Raw genomic sequence first — 11,226 nt, 5'->3', positions numbered from 1 at the left:
GTTAAAGTTGTGTAATTCTGAAGTTCGTCTAGGTTTATTTTCATTTAATTGCTTTTTAATGGATAGTGTAAGTTTGGCCTGACTTGCACTTGCCTTGACTGAGTATATGCCTGATAAAATGGCTGCTGTTCGGGAGGAGAAACGTGTTGCATTAAAGTTTTCAAAACACACACAGATTGTTTTTATAGGGTGTGCGCTCACCCTGCTGCTAACATAGTCCGATTTGGCAAGTCTCTTTTTCTACAGATCATAGTTGCAGATCGATAAAGCATCCCACCAGGTCCCTGTCTGGAGGAGATCATGTTAGGTATGTTAGGTTCATAACAAAGGAGTCATGGAAGAAACATCACAGCACTACTAGCACCTTATCATTCCGGTGCCACCACAATTGTGAGTTTGACTACCTTCTTTATATTCTATCACATTCCTAGCATGGTTAAGCTATGAGGCGCCCCTTCTTTTCTTCTATTGTCCACATAATTCTGCTGTAAACGGTGATTACAAGTGGAGTAGCTTCTTTGTCACCATTGTCTTTGCAGTGACTTTTGACACAGTCTGACTTTAAAAACTTTTTACTCATTTAGGGTTTGTGATATATATGGATCATTATTTTTTCAGATGATGACTCTCATATTGCATATTGTTATATGGTGTTTGAAATATTGTTATATGGTACATTGCTCACACAATATATACTATAGCTTGAGCGCCCCCTTAAAACATATTTAGTATTTGTCTATTAGTAATGTGTATATATATATATATATATATATATATATATACACACATACATACATACATATATATGTCTATATTTGTGTACATATGTATTTATATGTGTATATACAGTATGTATTTACAGACATATATACACATAAATACATAAGTATACATATATAGACATATGCAGAAGTGCATTGGAGCCCTTTGCAGATGAAAACATTAAAACATATTTATTCAATATTCATTTTCAATAAATGTTTTAACTGTGTATTTATTATAAATATATCTATACCTATATATAGAATCATATATATTGTACCAAAATGCAAATGTTCATATGTTCTTGTTGGGTTTGCACACACGAGAATATGTGATCAGGTTTGCGTGCGATTTTGGTGTTAGGTTTTTTTTTCCACTTTTTTTTCTCCTTTGACTTCTATGGGGGAATACATGAACGAGCATGCAATATTCTAAGTTCAGCTTTTTGCGCTCGTTGGGTTAGTACACAAAACAGTCTTCTTTCAACTCATAACATGAGCGCAACCTGATGCATGCAAAAATCTTACTTCTAGAGCAGTTAATGCTCGAGCAGGAGCGTTATTTAGCGCTCCACTTGTAATCTGGCTCTTACTGTGCCCATCTTAAACCAACCTCTTCCAACATTTTGCAACCATTTATCTGAATAGGTAGTAAAGAAGCTTTGTGAATAGACACCCAAAGTGAATTTAAGTGTCTGATGAATGTTAAAAAGTGTTTTACATAAGCAATAATATAACTAATATTAAAATAGATAACTAATATTGCACAAATAAAATGTAGGTTTCTGAATAAAATAAAGTTTAGATGTAAATATCCATAGGTTCAATTTACTTTATTTGAAGGAATAAATACATTTCATTTTAATTTATTCTATTGCAATTTTTTAATTAAGTGGTTACATTATGTCTGAATTTGTAAATTGTGATGAAAGTAAAAAAACAAAAACTAATCTATCTCACTTTTGTAGTAGGAAAAAAAAAAATAGACATTCCTAACTACATTTAATTGTAGAATATTGCACACATTATAGTAAAGTTCAACATTTTGTTCTGTTCAATTTAAAACATATTAGTTAACAATTGTATAATAATATGTTGTGATTAGTTTAACCAGCCGGTGTTACCATTGCACTAATATTGCTGAAATAAGAAATAAGTGGTTTGTATGTAATTATTTTTTGCATGCAAGAATAGGAGAGAAAAAATTCCCTTTTCATTATTTTCTGTCTCCATTTAAATCTTATGGCACGAAACCCTTGAAGCTTGCACTTCTAATATAGGGAGAATGTGTCATGAAATGGATCAAAGTGCACAGCTCTATAGCCAAGCTCTCTCTAGAGCTCCCACTTACTTTTTAAATAGGGTAGCAACGACCTCACACTGAGATTATAGAAAAAAAAACTAATAGTGTCTCATTGGCTCTGCTTGGGTCTCACTAAAGAGGTGCAAATGAAAAGGGATTAAAGACTTTCCCCTTCTGTAGTGGCGGAGTCCCTTGGTGATTGTCATGTGATAATAAAGAGGCAGCAGCGGGGGTCTCTGTATCTCTGTAATCATTACAAAACCAAGCTGGAGAGAGAAAGAACTGCTAGGAAAAGCTATAGCTGCTGTATCTCCTCATCTGTGTTCCCTCTCTCAGCATCCTTGGACCCAAGCAACTCTTCTATCAGCAAAGAGTAAAACTGCAACATCCTTTCAGTCTCTGCAGATATGTTAATCATCATCTCCCAGAAACTGCTTTTGAGCTAGCTAATATTGCAAATCCCAGTGATTTATCACTTCTTGCTGCTGAACTCTGCTTTTTATTCTTTTATATGATCTGACTGTCAGGTTACAGCTGGAGGGTGGAGAGACAAAGCGTCCTGAAGGCAAGTACAAGAGCAAACTTTTTCAAAGGACAATTCTTATTTTTGCCTAGGCAAGCTAATCATAAAAACGCAAACTGACTTTCTGGACTTTACTAGTATATGCAGTAGGAGACATACCTATTTTCAAAGATTTTATAAAACAGCCTTGTGATTTTATTTTCTTCTGCTACATACAGTAGACTTTTCTCTGCAACCCTTTATATTGATATATACATACTGTGCTCAAGTATAGAAATTTATCAAATCACAAAAAATGCCTCGACCAGGAAAGAATTCATACAGTGACCAAAAACCGCCATACTCTTATATTTCATTGACTGCCATGGCAATACAAAGCTCAGCAGAAAAGATGCTGCCACTAAGTGATATTTACAAGTTCATCATGGACAGATTCCCCTACTACAGAGAAAATACACAAAGGTGGCAAAACTCTCTCAGACATAACCTCTCTTTCAATGACTGTTTTATCAAGATCCCAAGAAGACCAGACCAGCCAGGAAAGGGTAGTTTTTGGGCTCTTCATCCAGATTGTGGAGATATGTTTGAAAATGGAAGTTTCTTAAGGAGAAGGAAAAGGTTCAAAATCCACAGGGCAGAACAACTTGCTTCCAAAAACCATCAGATGATACATTACTTTCATCACCAACACAACCAACCCAAACTAGGTTTCACTAATGCTGAAGGTAACACAGTATCTGGTATTGGGAGATTGCCTCAGTTTCAACCATATAATATAAATGGAAGTCAGTCCACTGGATTTAAACATCCTTTTGCAATAGAGAACATTATTGGCAGAGACTACAAGGGAGTAATGGCTGGTGGACTTCCTTTGGCATCAATGATGCATCACCTTGGATATCCAGTACCCAGCCAAATAAGCAACATGGTAAGTTCCATGTGGCCACATGTTGGAGTGATGGACTCAATGGCAAGTATGACAATGCCACAAGAATATGGACATTTTGGAGTTCCCATGAAAAGTATTTGTCATGCTCCTAATCAGACTATTCCAGCAGTCCCTGTACCTATAAAACCAACAGCTTCTCTTCCCCCTGTATCTGCATTAACAAGCCTGACTGTAAACCCCTCTAACTTGTGTTCCTCTCCAGTGTCGCAAGCAGCAGTGACAGTTTCACTTTTAGAGCAGCCTCCTTCCTCACAATCAGAAAACAAGGGAAGCATTTTGCACTCTGTCCTGGTGCATTCTTAAACAGATATGGTATTTGTTTACAGTGTACGTTTAATGTAACTATAACAAGTATATTAAATATAATACCACAATTTGCTGTAAATTGAAAGAAAAGAATTGCATTTGGCTAGTAATGAGGTGCTCTTCTGACAATTGCAATATATATTATATATATATATATATATATATACATATATATATATATATATATATATATATAATATATAATATATATATATATATAACATATAATATATATATATATATATATATATATATATATATATATATATATATATATATATATATAAAAGAAACCAGAAACAGAGTAAACATATATAGGAAACTGGAAAGTGGTTGAAAGTGCACGCATGACAAGATAATTCAAAGTTTGCAAGTTATAATCACCCAAACTATAACCTGACCTTTTTTTAATTTCAATATATTTGTAACACATGAAATGTTGCATGATTGTTCTCATATTTACTAAATATGAAGATATGATTTTCATAGAATTTATAGATTTAAAAAATTATAATATGCTACTATGTCACATTATATTATCTATGATTACTTACATGCACATAGACCTTAATTAATTTACATAGATGTATTTAACAAGAACTTGCAATTTTTTGTTTTAAAAAATACATGCTGTAAAATATTCATTTGTGCACTTTGTTATCTATCAATTATATAAACAAGTGTTTGCTGTGTACTAGATCCTCTGGATTATCTCAATCACAAATATTGGATAAAATCACAATTATTAAATGCAATCAAAGTAATTATTTTATAATTCAAATATCTATAAATGTTAAAAATATTCTGCTGGAATATCAGAAACAGATTTATATGAGTAAACACAATAATAATTTTTAATTTGTTGATTTAATAAGATGAATAATTCATTTTTTCACTCTTAGAGTTATTAGAAAAAAATCTCATACTAGTAGTTGTTACAGGAAGAAAGTAAATGTTTTACCTTAAATAAGTTAATATGCGTTTTAAGTAATACACAATTTATTATTTACACTATTTCCTTCTACTAAATGATTCAATAAATGTACTGTATCATATGAATATTAATTCAATAGAAACAAGAAAATAACTATTTTTTTTTATCTTACAAATGTTTCTGTTTCCTTTAACGGAATCTAATACATTTTATTTAAAAGTCATTAAATCTAAAACAATAATTTGTTTTTACAAAAAGAAAATCAATGTTGATTTAGTATTTAATAAAAAATAAGTGTAAATGTGTACTAAGCAACATTTTCAAAATTGGAAATATTTCATTATCAACTACTTTGTACCCTACTTTTTGAAGCATCAATACCTTTTTTATATATATATACACATGCGCACACACATAAATATTTAAAATATTTTTATTATTAATCAAAATAATTTAGACCTGGAATTTGTTTCATTTGATCATTAAATTGTACCAGTAACATTCTGTATTACATTTTTAAAATTGTATGTTTGAATTTTCAAGAAAAAGCACTTTATTGTATAAAAAGTAAATTTGATGTACCTGTGGTAATGTATATTTTCCCCTATCTTTACATTGTTTTATAATATTTTATTTATGCACTATATAAATCTGTGAATAAATTGTTTTCTTGACCTGTAGTGATATCGCATTAAAATATATTTCCAAAACAGAGTATATAATTGTATTTTTTGCAAAATATTGATATTGTAAAAATATATATTTTAGTTCAACAGAATTAGAAGAATAAAAAATAGACAAATGTTTTCTGACACAAAATTGTATGTTATGACCTATGGCACAGTTTTTTTTTGTTGCAGCTATAATAGATAAGAAAAATGACATAATTATTGCTATTATTGATAAGCTTATGCTTTATAGTTAATGGTGTTCATCTTCTATATTTTAGGATAATTAATTCACATATACAATCGGTTAAATTGAAATAATTTCCTCTTTAAAAAAGAAAAAAGTTCATCCACCTTTCTGAGTGTTTCTGATAATGATTTTTAAATATGAAGGTTAAAAAATAAAAAGGAATCAACAGGAATATTATATTGAAAAATCAGGTAATCAGTACTTTTTTCTATCTATCATCTATCAATCTAATCTATCTATATATCTACTAGCAAACTATGTGAATATTGAATTGTTTAAATTAATACTGTGGTGTGCAGAATTTATTGTAATGGAAATTATTTTAGCAAATATATGAAAAATGAAGACAAACTCTTAGGAAAGTAGCATGCAAAAATAAAAAATAACCCTTACAGCAAAATATCATAAAAAATATATAATTAACAGTTACATTAAAATATTGATCATAAATAAAGAAAACAATAACAAAAAGGGGACTCAAACAAACATTTCATTTTATTGATTTTTTTTACATTTTGAATGCTCTGTTCCTCATCTCTAAAGAATTCATAGCGCTTCCACAAAAGTGTCACTTATTTAAGTATCACTTATGGTATCAGAGGGAGTTCAATTTTACTACATATATATATATATATATATATATATATATATATATATATATATATATATATATATATCTAATATAATAAAAAAACATGCAAAGCCTCAGAGCATAACAATTAGTAATTTTAACTACATTAAATGAAATCCATTTTAGCTACTTTTGATAAAACAAGACTAAACAGGTCCTATGCGTGTGGCATATTTATTTCTAACAATGTAAATTATATATATATACCTGTATATTAGACCTGCAATTACAGCTGTCAGAAAAATAGGGAGCTCAAAAGAAATGGTGATTAACAGATTCAGACAGATAGCATAATCAAAGGTTATAGGTAGACTCATTTACTAGAGATATACATTAAAAAAATGTGCCTAAATGATTAATTGCTGAGAACAGACAAATAAGAAAAATTAAACAGAAAGGATAGAGGGAAATAATTTGCAAATTTAAAAACACAATGACAAAAATATTGTAATTAAACTGTTTATTTTTTTAGCTTTGATTTAATTATTTGGTTTTATTGCCACCAGTTTTAGGAACAAAAGCATATAATTTGTAAAAAAAAAAAATATATATATATATTATTATTATTATTATTTGAGCATGGAAATAAACCTTTGCGATTTTTAAGCTAAACAAGCTTTCATGTAAAAATGTAAATAATTCAATATGGAAAATAATATCCTAATACTTAAAAATAAAAGATAACCATATTACAAAATTATAGCATGTTATAAAACCTAATTAAATAATGTGGATTAATATTGATCTTATACATTACATGTGTTTAACCATTTATATTCATACAGCTCTGTTTTTTTTTAATCAATTTATTTATTTTTTCCCTTTATAATATGGGAAGGGGATCATACCTAGTAACCTTATAGTGTCGAGTATAATTTATGTATATATTTTAAAAGACATTTAAATTTAGAATAAGGCAAGATTTTCTATTGTGAAAGTAGATCTTTATGGAATTTGGCAGCAAAAAAATTATAATAATACTGCCGTAAAGAAGTGGTAGTAGTATTCTGACCTAACAGTGGTAGAAACAAACACAATAAGGGGTTCAAATGAATCTGGGATATCTATAAAGTTATGCTAAGAGTTTGGACAGTCTTTTACTTACTTACTTAGTACTTTTACCTATGTTTACGTGTTCTATTCTTTAGTTGCAATTATTGTCAACATTTGTTGAAGACGATTAAGAAGGTGCATTTTAGTCAGATCATATGAAAAACTGTGGTAAAGATAATAGAAAGGGTTATAGTGTGTCCTGCAACTTTGCCATTATTACCAGTGTGCAAGTCTCATTGGATCTCAATTTAGTCCCAAAATAAGAGCAGGTGGTCACACAACTAAACAAAGTCTTGAATATCAATACGCTTTATATTGCTTAAGAAATTAATGCAACAAGTGTTGTTTATTACCCATTAGGATTTATTGTTGCTGCTTTCTTAAAAGGCATCTTCATCTACACATACAAATAAAAAATGATCTGTATCTACAAATATAGTGCAATCAAGGAGTCAAGAAACATATGCTGCTTTGCTTGCAAACTGTTAACAATTTTACAGAACTTTTTAGCTTTGGTTAGATCCACCACAGAAAAAAAGTTTCAAAATGAAAACTAGCCATTGGATTTAACATGTTTAGAAGCTTTCTAGAAGTCTAAAGTAAAAACCTCTTTACTTCCAAAAGCATAAAAAAGCTGTATACATTTCCTTAACTAATTTTTTTTTTTAGATGAAAATGGTAAATGAATGACCTTAACATGCTTGATCTTGGCAGCACTACAGAATATCCCTGGGGCAACCTTCTGCAAGAATATATGAGTTTGGTTGAAAAGGTCAGTGTAAGGTTGGTGAGGAGGGAGCAGTATGGAATCTGTACAAGGGGCTGACTATTATGTATATACAGATTCTATACTCCCTATAGTGTTTGAGTTAAGTGAAAAGTTGTACTGATGTCAATATTGTACTTATGGTCTATTTGGGAATAAAGGTTGCAAAATATTAGCTATACTGTGTTCTCGTTCATTGAATTATTTTCCTTTGGGGTGTTACTGTAATTATTACAGTAATAATTATCATGTGTCATATACATTTGACAGATAATTCTGGGGCTACAAAAACCAGGCTATACAGAATGATGTCATGTAAGGGCCCAATAAATAAAAGGTTAGAAAAATCAGATATTATTCAAGAAAATGTGTTTAAATAAGGTACTAAAACTCTTTTAAATAGTAACATTTAAATAAATAAGATGTTGGGTAATCTTCCTTAAATATATAAGTGATGTTAAGACTATATCTCCCCAAAAAACAAATATTACAGTCCGATTCTCTGTTTTATATTATAAATAATATTCTATATAATACAAAAAGAGACAAATTAACACAGCAGAATCAGGTGCATGCACCAGAGAGCTTACAATCTACAGGTTGAGGGATGAGGAGAAGACAGAAGGTTGGGGCAGCTTATGAATTTGTAGTAGTGAGACAAGGCATTTGAAGGTTTAGCAACAAATATTTTATAGCATCTATGTAATCAGCCTGAAATGACATTGAAATTCTATTAGATACTTGAAGACAAAGTTAATCCTAAATAGCAGGTTTGAAAAATACTATGTTATGGCAATAGTAATTAAAATGTCTGGATCATTCATCGCAATTCCAGTGAAGTTAGAAGCAAAATGTGCAACCACTAGTTAGAAAGTCAAAGTCATGATTGTCTACAGTTGTTTTGTGGAATGACTTAGAATAGACTTGCCACACACAACCTACCTCCAAGGCAATTCATTGAAGTTATTATGGTTAACCATGTAATTACATGAAATTTATTGCGGAAACAACTTTCAGCAGGTCTGAGCAAACACACAGACATAATGGATTGGTGTATTGTCCTGTTCAGATAGTTCTGCAAATACATCCTGATTATACTTTGAATTTGTTTTCTGATCACTAAAGATTGATGCAAGGACCTTGACACATGAATGCACAAGATAATATTATGACTCTAATAGCCATAGATATATATTAAAAAAAAAACAATGATAAAATAAACTTTCTGAGAAGAAGATAATAAAAGTAAGTTAACACCACAACTGTTTACATTATTTAGAAATTTGAAAGTGTGAAAAGCTTGCACTGATAAACAACCAAATTATTTTGCCCTAACATACCAAGGAGGAAACCTCAACTTCATACTTAACTTAATTTAGCTTTATCAACATGTTGTTGGAGAACATTTAACATACAAGACTAGAAAGAAAAGAAAAAAAGAAGTTTAAATTTTCCAAAGTTAAAGGGACATTACAGCCAAAATTGGAATGCATATTGGGCACATTTCAGCTTTGAATATAAGCATTTTTGCAATATACACATATTAGCAAAAATACTTATAGTAAAAGTTATAGCTGTTTAAAAAGTATATTTAAGTATGCACCATGAACCAGCATTTTAAACACAGCCCTAGCTTAGAGAGCCTAAGGGGCTTGTATCATCTGGCAATGACTCCATTTGTTAATTGCTGACATGATACAAGCCCCACTTGAGCTCTAAGCAGCCTCAGTGTTTAAAATCCTGGTGCACTCAGAATATCTAGTTATGCTTCATGTGCCTGTGCAGAGAAAAATGCTAACACTAGAACAGTGATAGCTTTTACTAGAATCATTTTGCCATTACATGTATCATGCAAATATATTTCTATTCAAAGATGTAATTAATCTATGTGCATTTCAATTTTGATTGGAATGTCCCTTTAAGTTGCTAACTGCCTCTTATTTTATCTGTTACACATCATTAAAGAGATAGAAAGATTAAAATTGAAATGTGCAAGGGCGTATTTCAGTTTTAAATGGAAGCGTTTTGCAATATACTTCCATTACAAACAAATGCTTAAAGGGACAGTAGTTTTCATATAACTGCATGTAATAGACACTACTATAAAGAAGAATATGCACAGCTGTTTAAATCCAGTATAAAACCTTTTAACAACTTACTTAGAAGCTCCCAGTTTAGCACTGTTGATGAGGTTAGCCTGGAACACCCAGTGAAAGGGGCTGGGAAAACAAGAAGAACAGACACTCACCCCCCTTCCCTGCATATGAAAAGATAGATTAGACAAACAGGAGTCCGCAGTAGTCTGTAAACGCATGTATACATCTGGCACTGTTGGGCTTGGTTATTAGTCTGAAAATCAGCACAATGTTATTAAAAAAAATATGCACATATTCTGTGTGGGACTGTTCACCAGAGGGCAATCAGTGGTGTGTATTACCTCTATGAAGACTTAATTTAGGTTATACAGGGCACTGCTGTCTCTCTGAGAATGTGTGGTGTTTAAATGCTGGTGCACGGGCCCTAGCAGCATACGTGCATATGCCACTGAAAAACAGTAACAACTTTTACTAGAAGCATTGTTGTAAATTGATGTATATTGCAAAAATGCTTCTATTTAAAATTTAAATGCAACCATGCACATTTCAGTTCTGACCTTTCTTTCCCTTTAATTTGTCATTTCGCAATTATTAAAGAAAATGTTTTCTATTTTATTTATGCAAATAGTGCTATTAGATTAGACATCTTTTTAGATATTATAATTATTGTATATGTCTGTAATAACAGGTAATGATAACAATAATCAGACAAAAAATTAGAGCATGTTAGTGACATTCCGTGTTAAAATAAAATGCAGCTTACAAGTCCATTTAAAGAAAAGCGCAATATCTAATTTAGTGTTAACAATTAAGGCTTTGTCATGGTAATCCCTAATGTTACAAAGATCAGCTTTTCTCTGCCTCTCTCACTTTCCACTTACAAGGAATGTAATTACCAATGTTTTAAAGTTGCTTTCAGTTTAACTGTCAGAAAATTACTTTTTTTTGGCACTGTAATAGTCCAGTTTCAACAATTTACTGTATTA

General features: G+C 30.7%; 1 protein-coding gene across 1 annotated transcript; it reads left to right on the top strand.

The window, feature by feature from the left end:
* Positions 1–2,882: 2,882 nt before the first annotated feature.
* FOXB2 (forkhead box B2) lies at positions 2,883–3,839 on the top strand. Its single transcript, XM_053700600.1, has one exon. The coding sequence runs from the start codon at positions 2,883–2,885 to the stop codon at positions 3,837–3,839; it is 957 nt and encodes a 318-aa protein (XP_053556575.1).
* Positions 3,840–11,226: the final 7,387 nt, after the last annotated feature.

Source organism: Bombina bombina, chromosome 2 (assembly GCF_027579735.1).
Source record: "Bombina bombina isolate aBomBom1 chromosome 2, aBomBom1.pri, whole genome shotgun sequence".
Classification (NCBI taxonomy): domain Eukaryota; kingdom Metazoa; phylum Chordata; class Amphibia; order Anura; family Bombinatoridae; genus Bombina; species Bombina bombina.
Note: the sequence above shows the minus strand (reverse complement) of the source record. Positions and strands in the feature narration are given on the sequence as shown.